General features: G+C 50.2%; 1 protein-coding gene across 4 annotated transcripts; it reads left to right on the top strand.

Annotated features, from left to right (window-relative positions):
• The first annotated feature begins 6644 nt into the window (after positions 1-6644).
• On the top strand, positions 6645-20631 carry MCRIP1 (MAPK regulated corepressor interacting protein 1). Of its 4 annotated transcripts, XM_050920088.1 has the most exons (6): positions 6645-6742; positions 9754-9833; positions 10140-10258; positions 16251-16352; positions 16780-16845; positions 20287-20631. In XM_050920088.1, exons 2-5 carry the CDS (start codon positions 9826-9828, stop codon positions 16842-16844), a joined length of 294 nt encoding a protein of 97 aa, XP_050776045.1. In that variant the 5' UTR covers positions 6645-6742; positions 9754-9825; the 3' UTR covers position 16845; positions 20287-20631. The 4 variants fall into 4 exon arrangements, with proteins under 4 accessions (XP_050776045.1, XP_050776047.1, XP_050776044.1 ...); XM_050920090.1 differs by lacking the exon at positions 16780-16845; XM_050920087.1 differs by lacking the exon at positions 20287-20631 and having other exon boundaries at positions 16780-18509.
• The last annotated feature ends 1696 nt before the right edge of the window (positions 20632-22327 follow it).

Here is a 22327-nt window from a genome sequence, read left to right as displayed (position 1 = left end):
GTAAAAGAGGCAGTTAGAGGCAAAAAGAAGCATCCTTTAAACATTGGACATCAAATCCTAGTGAGGAAAATAGGAAGGAGCATGAACTGTGGCAAATCAAGTGTAAAAGTATAAATGGGCAGGCCCAGAAAGAAGCTGAAGAGTAACTAGCAAAAGACACAAAAACTAACAGCACCAACTGTTTAAGCACATCAGAAGCAGGAAGCCGCCAATCAGTGGGGCACCTGGTGGAGAAGGCACTAAAGCAGCACTCCAGGCAGACAAGGCCATTGCAGAGAAGCTAAATTAATTTTTGGCATCAGTCTTCACTGCAGATGATGTGAGGGAGATTCCCATACCGTAGCCATTCTTTATAGTGACAAATCTGAGGAACTGTCCCAGATTGAGGAGTCAATAGCGGAGGTTTTGGAACAAACCGATAGATAAAAGTCACCAGAACCAGATGGCATTCACCTAAGCGTTCGAAAGAAACGCAGATACGAAATTGCAGAACCAACTGTGGTATGTAACCTACTACTTAAATCAGCCTCTATACTAGATGACTAGAGGGAGCTAATGTAATGCCAATTAAAAAAAAATATTAATAAAAGGCTCCAGAGGCAATCCTGGCAATTACAGGCTGGTAAACCTAACTTCAGTATAAGGCTAACCGGTTGGATTATCAGATTCATAGATCAGATTTATCAGATTCATAGATGAACATGATATGCTGGGGAAAAGCAACATGGTTTATGTACAGGGAAATCATGCCTCATCAATGTATTAGAATTCTCTGAGGGGACAATAAATATGTGGACAAGGGTGATCCAGGCAGTATTCTGTATTTGGGCTTTCAGAAAACCTTTGGCAAGGTTCCCTCACAAAAGGCTCTTCAGCAAAGTAAGCAGCCATGGGATAAGAGGTAAGGTCCTCACATGAATCAGAATTGCTTAAAAAATAGGAAACAAAGGGTAAGAATAAATGACCAGATTTCACAAGGGAGAGCTGGGACCACTGCTGTTCAACATATTCATAAATGATCTGGAGAAAGGAGTAAAGATTGAGGTAGCAAAGTTTGCAGGCGATACAAAATCACTTAAGATAGTCAAGTCCAAAGCTGACTGCAAAGAGTTACAAAGGGATCTCGCTAAATTGGGTGACTGGACAATAAATATGGCAGATGAAATTCAATGCTGATGAATGCAAAGTAATACACACTGGAAAACATCATCCCAAATATACATACAAAATGATGGTCCTCTGAAAACAGCCACTCAATGGGCAGCAGCAATCAAAAAAGCTAACATTAGGAAAGGGTTAGATAATAAACCAGAAAACATCATGATGCCACTATATAAATCCATGGTGTGCCTCTATTTTTAATACTATGTGAAGTTCTGGTCTCCCTATCTCCAAATAGATATATTAGAATTGGAAAAGGTACAGAAAAGGGCAACAAAAATTATCACGGTATGGAAGAGCTTCCATATGGGGACTGTTCATTTTAGAAACGCAAAAACTAGGAGGGTATATGGTAGAGGTCTATACAATCGTGAATGGCAGGGAGAAAGTGAATAAGGAAGCCTTATTTAACCCTTTCCCATAAGACAAGAACCAGGGGACACCCAATTAAATTAACAGGCAGCTTTAAAATGAACAAACGGAAGCACTCCTTCACACAATGCACAGTCAACCCATGGAACTCATTGCCAGGGCATGTTCTGAAGGCCAAAGTGTTGTGTATTTGGTTGTCATGGTTTTTGTTCCTATGGCAACTGAGTTAGATTATTAGGGGATAGCTTCGGCCAGGTAGGCAAGCTCTGTGTCTGTAAATAAATGGTAGTTTTGTTAGCTGTCTGGCCTCAAATGATTTCTTCCTAAACTGGCTGCCCCCAAGGATATAACAAGTGGGCGACGAGGATGGGATTCCGGTGCTGCTCCAGTAACAGAAGGAAGTAGAAGTCAAGGTAAAGAACAAACAAACAAAAAAAACTACCATTTATTTACAGACACAGAGCTCACCTAACCCGCCGAAGCTGGCTGGACTATCCCCTAATAATCTAACTCAGTTGCCATAGGAAAAAAACTATGACAACCAAATACACAACATATTCCAGTAGTGGACTGCATTATAGAGACTTCTGGCCATTTAGAATGGGCATCTACTGCCACCAAGAACATGCTTCCTTCAAGGGGGCCAGCGAAGTCAATGTGAACACGTTGCCATGGGTTTTCAGGCCAGTCCCATGGGCGTAGGGGTGCCCACTGGGATGCATTCCTCACACCCTGACATGACATACAAGCTTTGATGCCCTGCGTGACAGGTTAGTGTGTGGCCTCTACAGTGAAGCTATACGGAAGTGCCTGCTGACAGAGGCTCAGCTTACATTACAGAAGGCTGTTGATATTGCTGTCTCCATGGAACTGGCTACAAGGGAGGCGCAATACGTCGGTGCATCCCCTAGGGTGCAAAAGGTGTCACAAGAACCTACCCACAAAACTGTGCAGAGTCAAGAATGTTACCGCTGTGGTAAGACAGGTCACCAGGCACCAGAATGCTGGTGTAAGGACCTGGTGTGTCAACACTGTGGCAAAAAGGGACACATTGAGTGTGCCTGTAAACAAAAGAAAAAGAGGACTGTGGTCTGGCCGACAAAAAGAGGAACTCTGCATACCCTAGAGCAGACCCAGGATGATCAAGGTGACACCTCATGGCAAGAGGAAGCGCCACTGCATGTTTTATCTTTGGCAGTGGGCTCACATGAGTACTGGGTAACCCCGTTGTTGGATGGCAAATCTATACGCATGGAACTGGACACCGGTGCAGCCATCTCGCTGGTCTCCAAGACTGTGTATAAAGAAAAGCTACAGCTTCTTCCGCTTAAGGCAACAAAAACTGTTCTGAAGACGTATACGGGAGAAGCTGTGCCCACGTTGGGCACTATTGATGTTAAGGTGGAGGTCAGTGGACAGGCTGCTAAATTGCCACTGTTTGTGGTGAGAGGTAACTACCCAGCCTTAATGGGTAGGTCTTGGCTTGAGAAGATTCAGCTGAATTGGGCAGAAGTGCACCAGATTACTAAAGAAGCAACCAGTCTAACCCCTATACTAAGGAAACATGGCTGCTGTTTTTGGAGAGGATTTGGGAAGTATGAAGGGAATCACTGTGACATTGAACATTAAACCTGACAGTCCACCCAAATAGCTGAAAGCCCGAACTGTGCCATATGCCATCAGGCCAAAAGTTGAAGCAGACCTGGAGCGCCTGGTCACCAATGGAGTCCTAATACCAGTTACCCATAGCTCATGGGCCATTCCTATCGTTCCAATAGTGAAGAAAGATGGCTCTCTCCAGATTTGCGGTGATTTTAAAGTCACTGTCAACCCAGTGTTGTGTGCAGAGCAACACCCGCTTCCCCGCATCGATGACCTCTTTGCAGACCTGGCTGGGGGACAAAAGTTCAGTAAGATTGATCTGAGTCAAGCATATTTACAGATGCACGTCAATGAAAGGTCCCAAGAGCTGTTGATTATTGTGACTCATAAGGGGCTTTATCAATACTGTCGCCTACCCTTCGGAATAACGTCTGCTCCTGCCCTGTTCCAGAAGGCTATGGACCAGATCTTGTGTGGCTTGTCAGGAGTTCAGTGCTATCTGGATGATATCCTGGTCACTGGAAGGAATGAAGAGGATCAGTTAAAGAATTTAGAGGCTACCCTACAAAGACTGAAAGAGTATGGCCTACGAGTTCGCAAAGACAAGTGTGAATTCTTCAAGCCCTCTGTTGAATATTTGGGACACATCATTGATTCTGCAGGTCTTCATAAGGCCCCTGCAAAAGTTAAAGCTATTGTGGAGGCTCCCCCACCTCGAAATGTAAGCCAGCTGCGCTCGTTTCTAGGACTACTGAACTATTATGGAAAGTTCATCTCACAGTTAGCCACACTGCTAAAACCACTTCATGAGCTCCTGGGGCAGAACAAGGCCTGGAAGTGGACTGAAGCCTATGATGTTGCATTTAACAAAGCTAAAGATGAATTGCTAAATTCTGAAGTTCAAACGCACTTTGATCCATCCTCACCCCTACAATTGGCCTGTGATGCCTCCCCTTATGGAGTGGGAGCAGTCGTGTCACACATTATGCCTTCGGGAGAAGAGAGACCTATTGCTTTTGCTTCACGCACTCTAAGCAAAGCAGAAACTAACTGCGCACAAATCGAACGTGAGGCATTAGGAATTGTTTTTGGAATTCGGAAGTTTTATCAGTAGCTGTTTGGGCAAAAGTTTACTCTTCTCACAGACCATCGACCTCTGACGTCAAATTTTGGACCCTACACAGGCATTCCCTCATTAGCTGCTAGTTGTATGCAATGCTGGGCATTGTTACTTTCAGCACACACATATGAAATCAAATATCGGAAATCCACTCTGCACGGAAATGCAGATAGCCTCTCAAGGTTGCCTTTGCCGGTCAAACATCAAGATAGTGCCCAAAAGGAAATCTTCTACTTTGAACAGGTAGAGAATATACCCATCACTGCTACTCAAATAAAGAAGGCAACTTGCGTTGATCCAGTATTGTCCCAAGTTATGGACCTGGTGATGCATGGAAAACCCTGACAAATTGTGCAACATCAGCAGCAATATCAAGTCATCAGACAGGCACCCAGAGCAAAAGACCGAACCTTTAGCCCGGGACAGCCAGTTTTGGCTGGGAATTATACTTCCAGAGCTAAATGGGTCCCTGCCACGATCATCACTCAAACAGGAGCTGTTTCCTACACAGTCTGGACTGCAAAGAATCTTACCTGGCGGCGACATGTAGATCAGCTGTTGCCAGGTCATGCCAGTCCTCAGGACACATCTGCAGTTGAGTGGTCTGACTTCACCTCTTCTGGTGAGACACCGACTCACAAATCACCTGTTCCTGACTGTTCTCCTCCATTACTGCCGGTGGCTGAGATACCCCTTTGCCCAGCACAAGCTGATACCACCTCCTCACCTGTTCGTGCTGCGGACCCTAAGCCCATGGTACTTTCGGGTGCAACAACACCAGAAGTTCTCCGTAATCCACTAGAGACAAAAGGCCTCCTCATCGACTGGCTCTTTAGCTAGGGCGAACCCACGGTTATGGGGCAAAATAATCCCCAGGGTTTAGCCGGGAATGGAGGCAGTCTACCCTCCTTCTCTAGTCTAGTGTGTGTTATATTTAGGGGATGTTCTTGTTGGGGGGGAGGAATATGTTGTGTATTTGGTTGTCATGGTTTTTGTTCCTATGGCAACTGAGTTAGATTATTAGGGGATAGCCCAGCCAGCTTCGGCGGGTTAGGCGAGCTCTGTGTCTGTAAATAAATGGTAGTTTTGTTAGCTGTCTGCTGTCTGGCCTCAAGTGATTTCTTCCTAAACCGGCTGCCCCCAAGGATATAACACAAAGTAGAACTGGGTTCAAAAAGGAACTAGATAAGTTCATGGAGGACAGGTCCATCAATGGCTATTAGCCAAGATGGTCAGGGATGCAACTCCATGCTCTGTGTGTCCCTAAACCTCCAAGTCCCAAATGCTGGGAAATGGGTGATGGGAGGGATCACTAGATAGATGCCCTGTTCTGTATATTCCCCCTGGGGCAACTGGCCTTGGCCCCTGTCGGAGGCAGGATACTGGGCTAGACGAACCGTTGAGGGGGCTCTGGGCCCTGGGGGGAGTCGGTGCTGGGGGCTGGCAGGGGGAGCTCTGGGCCTCAGGGGGTTGGCGCTGTGGGACTGTCAGGGGGGAGCTGTGGGTTGTTGGGGGGCGGTGGGCAGCTGTCAGGGGGAGGTTGGCACTGGGGAGCTGTTGGGGGTGGGCTGTGGGCCCGGGGAGGTCGTCGCTGGGGGGCTGTCGCGGGAGCTCTGGGCCCAGGGAAGGGGTCAGCGCTGGGAGGCTCTCGGGAGGGGCCTCTGGGCCCCAGGGGGAGGGTCGTTGCTGGGGGGCTATCAAAGGGGCTCTCTGCGGGGCTCTGGGCCCAGGGAAGGAGTCAGCGCTGGGGGACTCTTGGCGGGGCTCTGGGCCCCAAGGGGGGGCTTTTGTGGGGGCTCTGGGCCAGAGGAAGGGGTCAGCTCTGCGGGGCTCTGGGCCCGGGGGCCCGGCGCTGGGGGGCTCTCAGGGGGGCTCTGGGCCCGGGGGCCCGGCGCTGGGGGGCTCTCAGGGGGGCTCTGGGCCCGGGGGCCCGGCGCTGGGGGGCTCTCAGGGGGGATCTGGCCCGGGGAGCCCGGCGCTGGGGGACTCTCAGGGGGGATCTGGCCGGGGGGGGGGCCGGCGCTGGGGGGCTCTCAGGGGGGCTCTGGGCCCGGGGGCCCGGCGCTGGGGGGCTCTCAGGGGGGCTCTGGGCCGGGAGGCCCGGCGCTGGGGGGCTCTCAGGGGGGCTCTGGGCCCGGGGGCCCGGCGCTGGGGGGCTCTCAGGGGGGATCTGGGCCGGGGGGCCCCGCGCTGGGGGGCTCTCAGGGGGGCTCTGGGCCGGGGGGCCCGGCGCTGGGGGGCTCTCAGGGGGGCTCTGGGCGGCTCTCAGGGGGGCTCTGGGCCCGGGGGCCCGGCGCTGGGGGGCTCTCAGGGGGGCTCTGGGCCGGGGGGCCCGGCGCTGGGGGGCTCTCAGGGGGGCTCTGGGCCCAACGTGCTGCACTGAATCCCTCACGAACCGCCGCTCGGCGCTTGCGCGGGCCCGGCCTATGCGCTCACTTCCGTCCCGGCCTGGAGCGGCAAGAGGAGCCGGGAGCGGCCCGGGCCCAGGTGAGCGGAGCAGCGCGGGGCCGGGACCTCCGGACCAGGGGCCTGGGGCGGCCCAAGCGCCGCGTCTCCATGGGAACGGCCCGCGAGGCCTGGTGGCACGGAGGGAGCCCCGGGCCAGACACTGACACCCCCCGCCCCTACCGGCCCCCCCGGGCCACGCACTGACACCCCCCCGCCCCTACCGGCCCCCCCGGGCCACGCACTGACACCCCCCCCACCCCCGGGCCATGCACTGACACCCCCCCTGCCCCCCCGGGCCATGCACTGACAGCCCCCCCACCCCCGGGCCATGCACTGACACCCCCCCTGCCCCCCCGGGCCATGCACTGACAGCCCCCCCGCCCCTGTCCCCCTGGGCCATGCACTGACACCCCCCGCCCCTACCCCCCCTGGGCCATGCACTGACACCCCCCCTGCCCCCCCCGGGCCATGCACTGACACCCCCCCCGCCCCTACCGCCCCCGGGCCATGCACTGACACACCCCCCGCCCTCCCCCCCCAGGCCATGCACTGACACCCCCCTGCCTCTACGCCCCCCCCGGGCCATGCACTGACACCCCTACCCGCCCCGGACCATGCACTGACACCCCCCGCCCCCGCCCAGGCCATGCACTGACACCCCCCCCCAGGCCTGCCCCCCCGGGCCATTCACTGACATTCCTTCGCCCCCCTCGGGCCGTACACTGACACCCCCTCGGGCCATGGACTGACACCCCCCCGCCCCTGCCCCCCCCCAGGCCATGCACTGACACCCCCCCCCGCCCCCCTGGGCCATGCACTGACATCACCCCGCGCCTGCCCCCCCCGGGCCATGCACTGACACCCCCCTGCGCCTGCCCCCCCGCGCCTGCACCGACACCCCCCCCCCCGCGCCTGCACCACCCCCCCGGGCCATGCACTGACAGTCCCCAGCACTACCCCTGCCCGGGCCATGTACTGACACCCCCCCCGCCCCCCTGTACTACCTCCCCCCCCGACTCTGCCCCCTCCGAGCCATGCACTGACACCCCCCTGCCTCTGCCCCCTCCGGGCCATGCACTGACACCCCCCCCGCCTGTGCCCCCTGGCACTACCCCCCCCGGGCCATGCACTGACCCTCCCCGCCTCCTGGCACTACCCCCGCCGGGCCATGCACTGACACCCCCCTGCCACTACCCCTCCTCCCCCCGGGCCATGCACTGACACCCCCCCCCCAGCACTACCCCCCGCAGGCCATGCACTGACACTCCTCCCACCCCTGCCCCCCCGCGGGCCATGCACTGACACCCGCTCCCACCCCCCGGCACTACTCCCCACCCTGCCCCCCTGGGCCATGCACTGAGACCCCCCCCCAGAACCCCCTGGGCCATGCGCTGACACCCCCCCAGCCCGTGTCACCCCTGGTCCATGCACTGACACCCCCCCATCCCCCAGCACGCTCGGGCCATGCACTGACACCCCCGTGATACCCCCGGGCCATGCACTGACTTCTCCCCGTGCTGGGCCCCACGGGCCCTGGCAGCAACAGTCTACTATGATAGTCTCCCCACGCACCGCCCCTGCCAGCCCCTCTGTGCCAGGCCCCCCCCCGGGCTCCTAGCACTGAGAGCACCCCTATGATAGCTCTCCCCCCATGCCAGCCACCCTGAGCCCCTGGCAGTGACAGCCTCCCCGCAGTTGGCCTGTGCTGAGCACTCTTGCCTGGATCCTGGGGAAGGTGGGGGGCACAATGCAGGGCCCTCATGGGATTAGGAGAGCCCCTTCCTAGAGCCATGTGTACCCACTCTCCCTGCCACAGGCTGCTGTGTCTCTGCAAGGCCCATGCCCTGGGTGTTGCCATGGTGATGGATCTGACATGCCCTGGGTGTTGCCGTGGCAATGGGTCTGACACATCCCTGCATATCTGCCTACATCCAGCACGAGGGTGTCCCCTTTAATTCTAAAATAGCAGGCACCTCCCCTGGCCCCCCTTCCCCCACCCCCTACCGCTCCTTGGCTACAGCTGAGGAGGACATAGGACAACAGCAGCACCGGTACTCCTATCCCCAGAGGTTTTACTGCTCTCAGCCCCTCTGCCTTCTAATCATAGAGCCTGTCTTCAGAAATACCCTTGGGAGAGCCCAGGTTGGGGATGTGCATGCTGGGAGTAATGCCAGCCAAACCTGGTTCACAGGCACATCTGTGTGCAGTTCTGCAGGAGTCCCCACCCTTCCCACAGTCCCACTGCAGCCGGAGGGTTTGTTCTGCCCATTCCCTGCATTTCCTAATGCATTGGCCAGTATGGTTTGAAATATCCCAAGCAATGGCCATCCCCCCCAGCAGCCTGGCGGGTCTTGGACCCAGGAAGCTGATCCAGCTCTTCAGACTAACCTGTCCTTTGTTCATTCTCCGTGGCAGACTTCAGCATCACCCTGGATGTGTCTCCCCTCTCTTTCAGAGTGACACCAAATTTGCTGCTGTTTTGCACCTGAAGGCCTGCTGCATGCACAGCATCTGTCCCAGGAGAACAGTCAGTCAAGGGCTGAGTGTTTTACCAATACAGTTATACCAGTATAAGCTGTAATGTGGATGCAGTTACATTGGGGCAGAGATGCCTTGTCAGGCTATGGCTTGTTCCCTTTGCTGTGTGGGAATAGCTATCCTGGTTATAAGCACTTTTATACCAGTATAACTATGCCCACATTAGGGAACTTGTACAGCTGCATCTGTACTGGCATTGCCCTGATCACTGATAGCATCAAGCCTCCCTGGCATTCCCAACAATGGGGTTAAATTAGTAAGACCCGCATCTGAAATCCTTCTCATTTACTTCTTGAGGAGCACTGCAGCAGCTGGGGTCAGAATGCAGCACCCCCCCCCCCCCCGACCTAAGCTAAGGAGCTGACTCCCTGGGTCTCTCTATGACCTCCCTAGGCTTTGATGCTGTGCTCTTAGCTGCAGTATGGGAGCACATGAAGCCCCAGCTTGGGGTGGCTGCATAGAGAAGGTGCTGGTAGTCTGGAGACATTTAGCTCCGTTTCACTTTGTTTCAGCATCCATCTCCTGTCTGCCAAGGTCTGCACTGGCAAGGGCAGGATTAGAGAGGTCTGAGTGTGGAGGCAGCCATGACCAGGTGAGACACTTTCACACAAAGTAGAGAGCCTGTGGATGAGGGCAGGGCAGGGGGTGGGGGCATGGAGTCCTTTTGGGGGGAACGCCATGGGTCTAGGCAGGGCATGAACAGTAATGGCTTTACTTTTCCTGAGCTTGGGCCATGCTTCTGGTTTAAGGGTTGGGGAGGTGCCAGCTTGCATGGCTGTTTGCGCCAGGGCCTTTGCTGCAGGATTTCCTGCACTCCCTCTCTGAGGTTCATTCCAGAGCTTTTCACTTCTCCCCATCTGCCCATGGGCTTTCATCAGGAATTGTTCTTTGGTTTCAGCTCCCCTGTTTCCAGGGTCGTTTACAATGGCAAGAGGAACAGCAGCCCTCGCTCCCCAAGCAACAGCAGTGAGATTTTCACCCCTGCTCACGAGGAGAATGTGCGCTTCATTTATGAAGGTGGGTGAGTGGGCATCTCCTGGGCAGGGCTGGAGTGATCTGGGATCTGCAGCTCCCCCAGGCCATGTTTTCTCCCCAAGCTCCCTTCCTCTCTGGTGGCACTTGCCTTTCAGCCTTGGAATTACACAAGAGGCTTCCTGCCACGGTGCCTCATCAGAGCAGTGGGCAAGGAGGAGTCAGAGAACAGTGTGGCTGCTGCTCCCTCCCGGAGCTGAGGATGTGTGGAGCTTTGCTCATCCCATTGTGTGCTCCTGAGCTCTCCTCTCTGTGTTGATAGCCTAGGGCCCATTCGTTTCCATTCCCTATGGGGTGATGATGAGAAGAGGGATGTGACTACTTATATGCCTTGCAATGCGAGTCTACGTTGCTGTGGGACTCTGTTACCCACCAATTGCTATGGCAGAAATACGACACTGGAATGAGCCCAGAGCAGGCACTGGGTGGTGGCCTCTGCTGTGTGGCAGATGTCTGTTTAGAGCCTGTGAATGAGCAAAGCCACATCTCAGTCTCAGCCAGAAGAGTGAGGCCTTACTGCGCACATGAAGCAAATCAAACCAGGCCCAGGTAAAACTCCCTTGTGGGACAGTCCCTGTCTTAGCAGCTGTTGTGCTATCTCATGTCTCCTGAGCCTGCTATGCTGAGACAAGGAGAGAGGAATCAAACTGATTTCGAACTGACCAAGTTAAGAGGACCCAGTGTGTGTGGAAGCCCCTTCCATAGCCTGTCTGAGGCTGGAACAACCCTTAGGAGACTTCTAAGGGCTTCTCATCCCCTGCCAGTGTCTGGGAAGGTCTTTCCAACAACATCCCATTGCCCAAGAGCAACGCCCTCCGACTGAATGAAGCCATTGCTGCTCAGAGTGCTGTGAGTGCACAGGAAACAGTCAGTCTTTGTGTTGCTGAGTTCCCTGGGGTCACGTGGTGCTATGGAGGGCAGGCAAGGCCTGGCAAAATAGGATTTTCAGGTGCGTGGTGTTTGTTTCTGGCGTGCCTTTGGCCCTGGCCATTTCTGGAGAATTTAGTCCTTCAATTAAAAAGTAAAATGAAGCTTCGATCCCCGAGGTTTGCAAAGAAACCCTTTGAATGTAATTGTGCTGTGCCTGTCTGTGAGCTGCCGCCCATAGGGAGCTGCTGGCGAGTGGCCTCCGGAGTGGGGTGCAGTCCGGCTGCGGGGAGGTGCCAGCCTGCAGGTGCATATGTGCCATTTTAAGCAGGAGCCTGGGTGACTGTGCATGAGGTACTCAGCACCCAGGCCAGACATGAGCCAGTTCTCCTGTGCTCTTGCAGGTATCTGCCCTTCCCATCCTCCTAGTGCAGTCTTTCCTCTTTACCAAGCCCACAGTGAAGGCACTTTCATGTATGTGATCCCACTGTTAAGTTGGAGGGAGACACATTAGACTTGGGAGCAGGGTGATAAGGAAATGGGGACTGGAAGGTGGGGTTGGACCTCATTCTGATGGACAAATAATGGTTACTTGGTGACGTAAAAATTACCAGTAGCCTAGAGTACCAGTGATCATGATCTCTTTACATTTATGTTGTGCAAACAGAACATGGCACCAAACACTAATGTATATTTCGAATTTTAAAAGGGTTCATTTTCCAAAGCTAAAAGCAATTGTTACCATAACTGTCTGGGAACATTAAATTTAAAGTATGAAGTGTCAGTGGAAACTGGGACTTGTTCAAGGATATCCCTTTGGATGCTCAAAAAGCCATGATTCCACAGACATGAAAAAAGTTATGCTGGCCAAGAAGCCGGACGGGTTAAAAGGAGTTGGGGAAGAAGCAATAAAACAAAAAATTTATATATAAAGAATGGAAGTAAATGGCAATTTATATAAGTTAAAAGTTAAAAAATGTGAGTGATTGGTAAAAGAAGCCAAAGGAATCAATGAAATATCAATGGGCAATAGAGTTAAAGAGAAGGCATTTTTAAAACATATTCAGAACAAGAAGTACCCCATGACGGATGATAAAATTGTAAACAGAGATGCAGAAATGTTAAATATTTATGTACAGTATTTGGAATGAAACAGGAGGATGTGTAGTATAGTCAAATATAGTAAAAATCTTAAAATCAATCAAACTGTACTATAGAATTTCTGTGAGTAGGAATTCCATGCTTGAATAATAAGATTATAGCAGTAGGAATATACTACCAACCACCTGGCCAGGATGGTGACCGTGATTGTGAAATGTTATGGGAGATCAGAGAGGCTACAAGAACACAAAACCCAATAAGAATGGAGAATTCAGCTATACCCATATTGACTGGATATATGTCATCTCAGAATGGGATGCAGAGATAAAATTTCTAGACACCATTATTGACTGATTCTTGGAGCAACTAGTCCTGGAACCCACAAAGGGAGAAGCAATTATTGATTTAATCCTAAATGGTGCACCAGATCTGATCCAATAGGTGAATATAGCTGAACTGCTTGGTAATGGTGACCATAATGTAATTAAATTTAACATCCTTCTAAGGGGGAAAATCCACCACATTTAACTTAAAAAAGGGGAACTCCACAAAAATGAGTAAGATAGTTAAATGGAAGTTAAAAGGAACAGTCACAAATGCCTGCAAATTATAGGGACAGTAGTTAAAAACACCATAGTAGAGAGTTAAACAAAATGTATACCCACAAATTTAAAAAAATAAACCAGTAAGAGGACCAAAAAAATCCACCACGGCCAAACAACAGAGTATAAGAGGTGTTTAGAGACAAAAAGGCATCCTTTCACAAATTGGAATTCCTCTCCTAGTGAGGAATATAAAAAGGAAGATAAACTCTGGCAGATCAAGTGTAAAAGTATAATTGGGCACAAAAAATTTGAAGAGCAATTAACAAAAGCAACATTTTTTTAAAATACATCAGAAGTAAGAAGCCTGCCAAACAATCAGTGGGGCCACTGAATGATTGAGATGCTAAAGGAATATATGAGGAAGAAAAGGCCATAATGGAAAAGCTAAATTAATTCTTTGCATCTTTTTTCACTACAGGGGATGTGAGGGAGATTGCCATACCTGAACTGTTCTTTTTAGGTGGCAGATCTGAGGAACTGTCCCAGATTGATGTGTCATTAGAGGAAGTTTTGGAAAAAATTGATAAACTAAACAGTAATAAATCACCAAGACCAGATGGCATCACCCAAGAGTTCTGAAGGAACTCAAATGTGAAATTCAGAACTACTAACTGTGGTATATAACCTATATTTTAAATCTGCTTCTGTACCAGATGACTGGAAGATAGCTAATATAATGCCATTTTTAAAAAAAAAGGCTCCAGAGGCAATCCTGGCAATTAATTTCAGTACCAGGCAAATTGGTTGAAACTATAATAAAGAACAGAATTATCAAACACATAGATGAACACAATTTGTTGTGAAAGAATTGATGCAGCTTTTGTAAAGGGACATCATGCTTCACCAGTCTATTAGAAGTCTTTGAGGGTGTCACCAAACATATGGACAAGGGTGATCCAGTGGATATACTTGGACTTTCAGAAAGCCTGTGAGAAAATCCCTCATCAAAGGCTCTTAAGCAAACTAAGCAGTTATAGAATCAGAGGGAAGGTCCTCTCATGGATTAGTAACTGGTTAAAAGATAGCAAAGAAAGAGTAGGAATAAATGGTCAGTTTTCAGAACGGAGAGAGGTAAATAGCAGTGCTCCTAGGGGTCTGCACTGGGACCAGTGCTGTTCAACATATTCATAAATGGTCTGGAAAAGGGTGAGCATTGAGGTGCAAAGTTTACAGACAATACAAAATTACTCAAGCTAGTTAAATCCAAAACTGACTGCGAAGAGTTACAAACACATCTCACAAAACTGGGTGACTGGGCAACAAAATGGCAGATGAACTTCAGTGTTGATAAATGCAAAGTAGTACACATTGGAAAACATAATCCCAACTACACATTCAAAATTATGGTGTCTGAATTAGCTGTCATCGTGGATAGTTCTAAAAACATCTGCTCAATGTGCAGCAACAGTCAAAAAAGCTAACGGTGTTAGGAGCCATTAGCAAAGGGATAGCTAATACAACAGAAAATATCATAATGCGACTATGTAAATCCATGGCACCCACCCACCTGAACACTGTGGGGGGGTCTGGTTGCTCCTAGCTCAAAATAATATATTAGAATTGGAAAAAGAAAAGGTCAACAAAAATGATTAGGGGTATGGAAGAGCTTCCATATGAGGAGAGATTAAAAAGGCTGCAATTCATCTTAGAAAAGTGATGACTAAAGGGGGATATGGTAGAGATCTCTAAAATCATGAATGGTGAGGAGAAAGTGATTAAGGAAGTGTGATTTACCTATCCACATAACACAGGAACCAGGAGTCACCCAATTAAATTAATAGGCAGCAGGTTTAAAACAAACATGAGGAAGTACTTCTTCACATTGTGCATAGTGCCTTGAGTGCAGGGGACTGGACTAGATGACCTCTTAAGGTCTCTTCTAGTTCTATGATTCTGTGATTTCTATACTGCAGTCAACCTGGGGAACTCATTGCCAGGGGATGTTGTGAAGGCCAAACGTATAACTGGGTTCAAAAAAGAATTAGATAAGTTAATGGAGGATAGATCCATCAATGGCTATTAGCCAAGAGGGTCAGAGATGCAGCCCCATGCTCTGCGTGTCCTTAAACCTCTGACTGCCAGAAGCTGAGACTGGATGACAGGGATGGATCACTCGATAAATTTCCCTGTTCTGTTCATTCCCTCTGAAGCATCTGGCACCAGCCACTGCTGGAAGACAGGATGCTAGGCTAGCTGGACCATTGGTCTGACCCAATATGACTGTTCTTATGTGTCCAACTTGTACAATGTGGATGGAATAGAAGTTTACTATCTGTAACAAGATAGGAGAGTATGAGGCAGCATCTGCTAAAATTTAAACGTTTTCATATCAGCACGCCCAGATAACTTACACTCAAAGGTCTTAAAGGAACTGCTGAGGATCTTGCTGAACCACTAATATTAATGTTTAACAAATTTTGGAAAACTGGGGAATTCCAAAGGACAGGAGGACTGCAAATGTAATTCCAGTATTTAAAAAGGAGAAAAGGGATGACCGAGGAAGATTTAGACTGGGAGCCTGACATTGATCCTGAGTAAAATAATGGATTCAGTCAGGACTCAGTTCAGTACTCAGTCAACAAAGAATTAGAGCCTAAAAGTACAATGAATGCGAAGGCATGTCTTGTCAAACAAACCTGTTGTCTTTTGACAGGATTAGAGGTTTGGTTGATAAAGGCAGCTGTGTTAATATAGTAAACTTAGATTTCTCCAAGGCAATTGTACCACATACAATTTTGATTAAAAACTTGCATTATATAGAACTAACAGCACATACATGTTCAATGGATTAAAAACTGTCTCGCTGACAGATCTCAAAGTAGTTGTTAATGGGTGATACCGATGAGTGAGGTAATTTCTAGTGGATTTTCCCCAGTGTTCCGTGATTTATTGAAAATCAACATTAATGGTCCAGCAAGTTCCTCAGACAGCTCTTTTCAAACTCTTGGATGCAAGTTGTCTGGACCTGCTGATTTAAAAATGTCCAACTTATTTAGCTTTTGTTTAACATACATTTGAATTACAGTTGGAACAGAAAGTGTTTCTTCATGATCATCATCATCATCATCTGATATGACTGCATCATGTGGCTTTTTCCCAACTATGCAACAGAAATATTATTCTTCGATTTCTGCATCTTTATTGATAATTCTGCCATTTCCATTGAGTAATGGACCAGTGCCATTGTTTGGATTCAGTTTAATGGCCTGTGACATACAGGAGCTCAGACTAGATGATCTAATGGTCTCTTCTGGCCTATGAAACTGCGAAGTTCCCTGGTGTGTGCAGGAACGGGGTTCTTGAGGGCTGGGATGAGAGCGTGGGAGCAGCTGGAGGGAGACCTAGGCATGTCCTGTAGCAGGCACAGCACCCTCCCTCCCTCTCTCGCTGTGCTCCTTCCCCAGCCTGGCAGTGTGTGGAGCGAGACCTTCGCAACCAGATGTCGGGCAGTGAGAGGGGCCTAGTGGAAGAGTATGTGGAGAAGATACCAAACCCCAGCCTAAAGGGTGAGTTTGCCTGTGAGGTCTTTGGCCCATCCAGGGGAACAAGTGCCAACAGTGCTCAAGTAAGTGGAGCAGAGCACTGGCTGCTGAGAGGGGAGGAACCCCCTCAGGACACCAGTGACCTGTCCTAACTGAATGTCCAGCTCTAACCACTCCATCCAACTACAGAAGAGTGAATGGGGGTGACCAGGTTGGGAGCCTTCAAGCCAGTGGGACAAACAGCATTTCATGATGAGGGGCAGAGGAGACCTGTGGCTTTTGAGCCTGGACTCCTGCAGAGTGTGTGTTGGGTGTGGTGGGTGCTGGCAATGTGGAGGGGTGATGCAGTGCTGAGCACAGCCCCTGAATTGAGTCTTAGGGGCGGGTAGGGTGATGCTGGCAGTGCTGAGCCCAGCCCCTATGCTGAGTTCTCCTCTCTTCCTCCTCACAGCATTTAAACCTGTTGACTTGAGTGATCTGAAGAGGAGAAACACACAGGATGCTAAGAAATCCTAAGGCAGGTTCTGCCTGCTGATTGGCTGGTGTCCTGAGGTCCTCAAGCAAATTTAATTTGAAGATTTTGTGTTGATTTCCTCCTCTGATCTGTGTTCTGCCCGTGGAAGAGCTGGGCGGCTTTGGGGCTGGCTCTGAAGCTGGCCAAGTTTGAACTCCATTGCGGATGCCTAGAGCGTGTTATACTGGATTCCTGCCCCTTCCCTGTAGCCTCGCCTCGGGCTGCCTTTCTCTACCGTGTGTTGGGCCCAAGAAGTCAGCTTACTCTTCCTCCCAGCTCTGTCCTCAGTCAGCCATGTGCTGCTCTGTTGGTTGCCGAGTGGTTGGTTTGGTCCCTGGGACTCTGATGCTAGGGAGGACAGAGCTGAGTGGCTGCGTTTGGGCCAGTGGAGGCCAAGCCTAGTTCACCCCTTCCCCCAGGTATCGAGGAGCAGCTGTGGACAGGCTGCAAGGAGAAGGTGGGGCACGTTCAGAGGCTGGAGGAGGAGCATGCATTGTTGGTCCCTGCTTTGTGCCCCATGCCCATGGCGACTCAGTGCCAGCGGGCTTGCAGGCCTTCCCCACAGCCGTGCTGCTGGGCAGGTGACCCTTCCCCCTCCTCTTGCTTGTCAAGTAAGTGGGGTTAGTTTGCAGCTGAACCCCTAGCACTTGGTTACTAACAGCTTCTGGGATTGTGGGACTCCAAGATATTGTCCGTATTAAAGAGCTGACTGGCTCTCTTCCCCATAACAGGGCTGGGGCAGGTCCCATGGCTCAGGGGGCAGAACTGCTTCCTGCCAGGCCTTGCCCTGCTGGAGCTAGGAAGTGTACAACCATGGCCCTGAGCCTCAGAGACCAAGGTGCATATACAGCTGGAGTTGTGAACTATTCTCCGCTCCCTGCCAGGTGCCCTGGCAGCTCCTTCCAGGCAGGAAGGGTGGGGTGGGGCGAGGCAGCACTTGCTGAGGGAGGCTTGACTGTGGGAAGTTGTTTCTGTCTGCATCCTTGCCTGGCCGACAACTCCGTTAGTACTGGAGGAATTCCCCAGCCCTCCTGCCCCCTTTCTGTCCCCCTCCCTCCAGCTGTCTGCCCCCCCCCCCGTGCAGTAACCCCCTTCCTGGCCAGGCATGTTCTGTGGGGTGGGCCTGGAGGGGGGAGGTAGTTACACAGCCCCTAGTGGAGCCCAGCTCACTTCCTAAAGACATCCCTTAGCTCAGGCAGTGTACAGCAAGCTGCTGCTGCAGTGCCAGGCTGAATGCCCTCTCCCCACCCCCGGGCTCGGAAAGCACTTCAGAAGGTGGCCCTCTTGGGACCCTAGTACCTGACAAGGCTGGGAGGTCTCAGCATGGCCCCACTCTGAGTGGTTCTGCCATCGCTAATTGCCCTGTGAAGCACAACCCCACCAGTCGAGCAGCTGTCACCAGCACTGCAGGAGCATTGTGGTCCCAGAGACCAGCATCCTGTCCTTGCAGTGCTGCCGGAGCTCACAGGGAGGGGAGCTGCCAAGTGCTCTGCTCAGCACAGGTGGTGGCAGGCACTGGCAGCCAGGCACTGCAGGGCTAAGAGCGGTGCCGGCAGGATTTGTGGTCACTGTTACCTTCCCTTTGTTGTTAAGTCAATGACCTACATTGTTTCGCTCTGTCTGTCACTTGAGGAGTGTTGTAAATAAAAGCTGGTTAGTCCTTTTGAGCTTGTCTCTGTGCACCTCTGTCCATTGCTCCCAGGCTGCTCCGTGGCTGGCTCTGCTGGATATGGGGCTGATTTACCACCCATGCTCCCACTTCTTCTTCAGCCACTGGTCTGCTGTCCAGTGCATGCAGAGCTGGGCAATGGCTGAGAGGACACCCTGCCCCAGGGGAATGGCGGGATGGGCCTTGCAGTACTGGTGGCTGAACTCCCCCATGGACGCCCAGCTAAGGAGCAAGGAGATGCTGTACACCAGTGCTGCGGCCACACATGCACAATCCCTTGTCCCTCTGCAGATTCCACATCCCTTTGCTCCCTTTGTGTCCAAGCCCCAGTCAGCTGTAGCTGTACACAGCTCAGGCAGAGGCTTAGCCATGCACACCCACAGCTCTTGCGCACTCAGATGCTTTTCCAATTACGTCTTAATTTTCCTACTTTTGATGTTTAAAGTCTCTCCATTACCTGTTTGAGCCTGCAGTTCTGAAAGGAGAGTCAGGGCCCAGGTCTCTGGGGTGGAAGTGGGTGCAGCCTCTGCCAGTGCAGGGTCTTTTTGCAGCTTAGCCAGCCCAGCAAGGGTGAAAGCTGATGCAAAGGGAGGCCATGGACAGCTTTAATGTTGCTATCAGCCTGAAACCGCAGCTGCGGCTCCCCCAGTCACGCAGTGTGTAGCAAATGCAGCCCCTCTTTCCCAGACTTCAGTCTGTGGCTATGCACCAATTGCGTAGAGCACCTCTGAGTTGGGAGGTGTTATATTAATTTAGATGGAATCAGTGGGCCCAGAGCCAAAGCTCTTAACATGACCCTGAAGATGTTCAAAATTAAACAGTGTTAAACAAGGTTGTGTTCTCTTCCATCCTCCTGGTTGAAGACAGGGGCCCAGGCAGGGGGGCACACGTCCTGAAGATTAATGCATGGTCACAGAGATGGTGTCTGTGGGATGGCTTTGGCTTCCTCCACTCTAGGATGCTGCTCCAGGAAGAAGGCCCGCTGGGAAGAGTTGGGGGCCACCTGACCAAGAAGAGGAAGAGCATCTTCACTCACCAGCTCGCTAACCTAGTGAGGAGGGATTTAAACTAGGTTCAAAGGGGATAGGTGATAACAAAATTTTTTTTATCAGAGGTGTCAAAGTCAGACTCAGGACTCAGAGTTTGTCAGACCACTCTGTTTTATTAGCACAGCGCTCTGCTAATAGCACCCAGATAATGTGAGCACCATGCAAGACCAAACAGTCTTATTTATACAGATAAAAGGGCGCAAACTAAACAAAGGGACAAAGAGAGCAAAATTGTAAAATTTACCTGGGGTACAGCATGCATATCCTACTTCCTTACTAACTCTTATCGATCTCAGGCTAATACTTTATCAATCGCCCTTAAGTGGAGCAATTGTTCTACCTTAATGTCTGCCTTCCTGACACCTGGATCGGATCGCAGCATTCTTTTCATTTCTACTTAAAGGCACATACAGCATTCTTTAATTCATTCTATTTCTTTATTATAATTCATTTCACTTTCACAGAGGGGTAGCCGTGTTAGTCTGGATCTGTAAAAAGTGACAGAGAGTCCTGTGGCACATTATAGACTAACAGAAATAAGTCTTCTGTTTGTTAGTCTAAGGTGCCACAGAACGCTCTGTCACTTTTTAATGATTTTTTTATTATCTCTTTCCCCAAATTGTCTTCCACCTTCAGCTTGACCATCAATTCCTTCCTCTTACATAAGAATGACCACACTGAATCAGACCAAAGATCCATCTAACCCAGTATTCTGTCTTCCAACAGTGGCCAATGCCAGATGCCTCAGAGGGAATGAACAGAACAGGTAATCATCAAGTGATCCATTCCCTGTTGCCCATTCCCAGCTTCTGGCAAACAGAGGCTAGGGACACCATCCCTGCCTGTCCCGGCTAATAGCCATGGATGGACCGATCCAGTTATTTTTTAAACCCTTTTATATTCTTGGCCTTCACAACATCCTCTGGCAAGGAGTTCCAGAGGTTTCCTGTGCATTGTGTGAAGAAATGCTTCCTTTTGTTTGTTTTAAACCTGTTGACTATTAATTTCTTTTGGTGTCCCTTAGTTTTTGTGTTATGAGAAGGAGTAAATAACACTTCCTTATTTACTTTCTCCACACCCATCATGATTTTATAGACCTCTCTCATATCCCCCACCCCTTTAGATGTCTCTTTTCCAAGCTGAAAAATCAGTTTGTAAGCACCTACAGGATAACAGAGTGATAAGGAATAGCCAGCATGGTTCTATCAAGAACAAATCATGCAAAACTCAACCTAATTTTGTTCTTTGACCAGGTTACATTCCTGGGGCATAGTGGGGAAGCACCAGATGTGATAGATCTTTATTTTAGTAAGGCTTTAGACCCAGTCCCACATGACATTCTCATAAGCAAACTAGATAAATGTGGTCTAAATGAAATTATTACAATGTGGGTGCACTACTGGTTGAAAGACCATACTCTTTATCAGTGGTTTGCTGTCAGGGAGGACATATCTAGTGGGGTCCACATGGGTCAGTCCTCGATCTGGTATTAGTCAATATTTTCATTTATGACTTGAATAATGGAGCAGAGAGTGTGCTTATAAAATCTGCAGATGACACCAAGCTGGGAGCAGATGCATGCAAACATATTGGAGGACAGGATTAGAATTCAAAATGACAAATTAGTGAATTGGTCTGAACTTAACAAAATGAAATTAAATATAGACAAGTACAAAGTATTACATTCAGGAAGGAAATTCAAATGCGCAACTACACAATGGAAAATAACTGACTAGGTGGTAAGACTGTTGAAAGGGATCTGGGGGTTGTAGTGGATTACAAATTTCATATGAGCTAACAATGTGATGCAGTTGCATAAAAGACTACTATTCTGGGCTGTATTAACAGGATTGTCCCAGGTAAGCCCTGGGCGGTCACTGTACCAGGCACTGGGGAAGCCTCATCTGGAGTGCTGTGGCCAATTCTGAGCACCACACTTTGGGAAAGATGTGGACAAATTGCAGAGAACCCAGAGGGCAGCAACCACAATTATCAAAGGTTTAGAAAACCTGACTTTGAGGGAAGGTTAAAAAATTGGGCCTGTTTAGTCTTGAGAAAAGACGACTGAGGGGAAACCTGATCATAGCCTTCGAATACATGAAGAACTGATATAAAGAGGACTGATCAGTTGTTCTCCATATCCACTGAAGGTAGACAAGATGCAGCATGAGAGATTCAAGTTAGCTACCAGGAAACACTTTCTAACTCTCAGGATAGCTAAGGCCTGGGACAGGCTCCCAAGGGAGGTTGTGGAATCCCTGTCATTGGAGGTTTTTAAGAACAGGTTAGACAAGTCCCTGTCCGGACAGTCTAGGTTTGCTTGGTCTTGCCTCAGTGCAGGGGGCTGGACTTGAGAACCTCGCAAAGTGCTGTCCAGCCCAATGTTTCTATGATGCTCTTTGGGGTTTAGTGTACAGAGACTTCAGCCTGCGTAGTACCAAGATGCAAACACCATTCAAAAGCCTCTTATGAAAGATATGGGGGTGGGGGAGAAAAAACAGTTGAAGCAGTAGTCCCCAACACAGTACCCATGGGTGCCATGGTGCCCACTGGGGCATCTATGTGCACCCGCGTACTGGTGAGCGGATGAGCAGCCACCGAAATGCCACCGACAAGCAGAGTCATCCAGAGGTGTCGCTGCCGAAATGCCGCTGATTTTCGGAGGTTGGGGACCACTGAGTTAAAGTATTTGAAATGTAAAATATTAAGACAGGCTTTCACTTTAACAACATCTATTGTGCCTTTTGCCTTTAGCTGGAGAGTATTT

Source organism: Gopherus flavomarginatus, chromosome 12, assembly GCF_025201925.1.
Source record: "Gopherus flavomarginatus isolate rGopFla2 chromosome 12, rGopFla2.mat.asm, whole genome shotgun sequence".
Classification (NCBI taxonomy): domain Eukaryota; kingdom Metazoa; phylum Chordata; order Testudines; family Testudinidae; genus Gopherus; species Gopherus flavomarginatus.
Note: the sequence above shows the minus strand (reverse complement) of the source record. Positions and strands in the feature narration are given on the sequence as shown.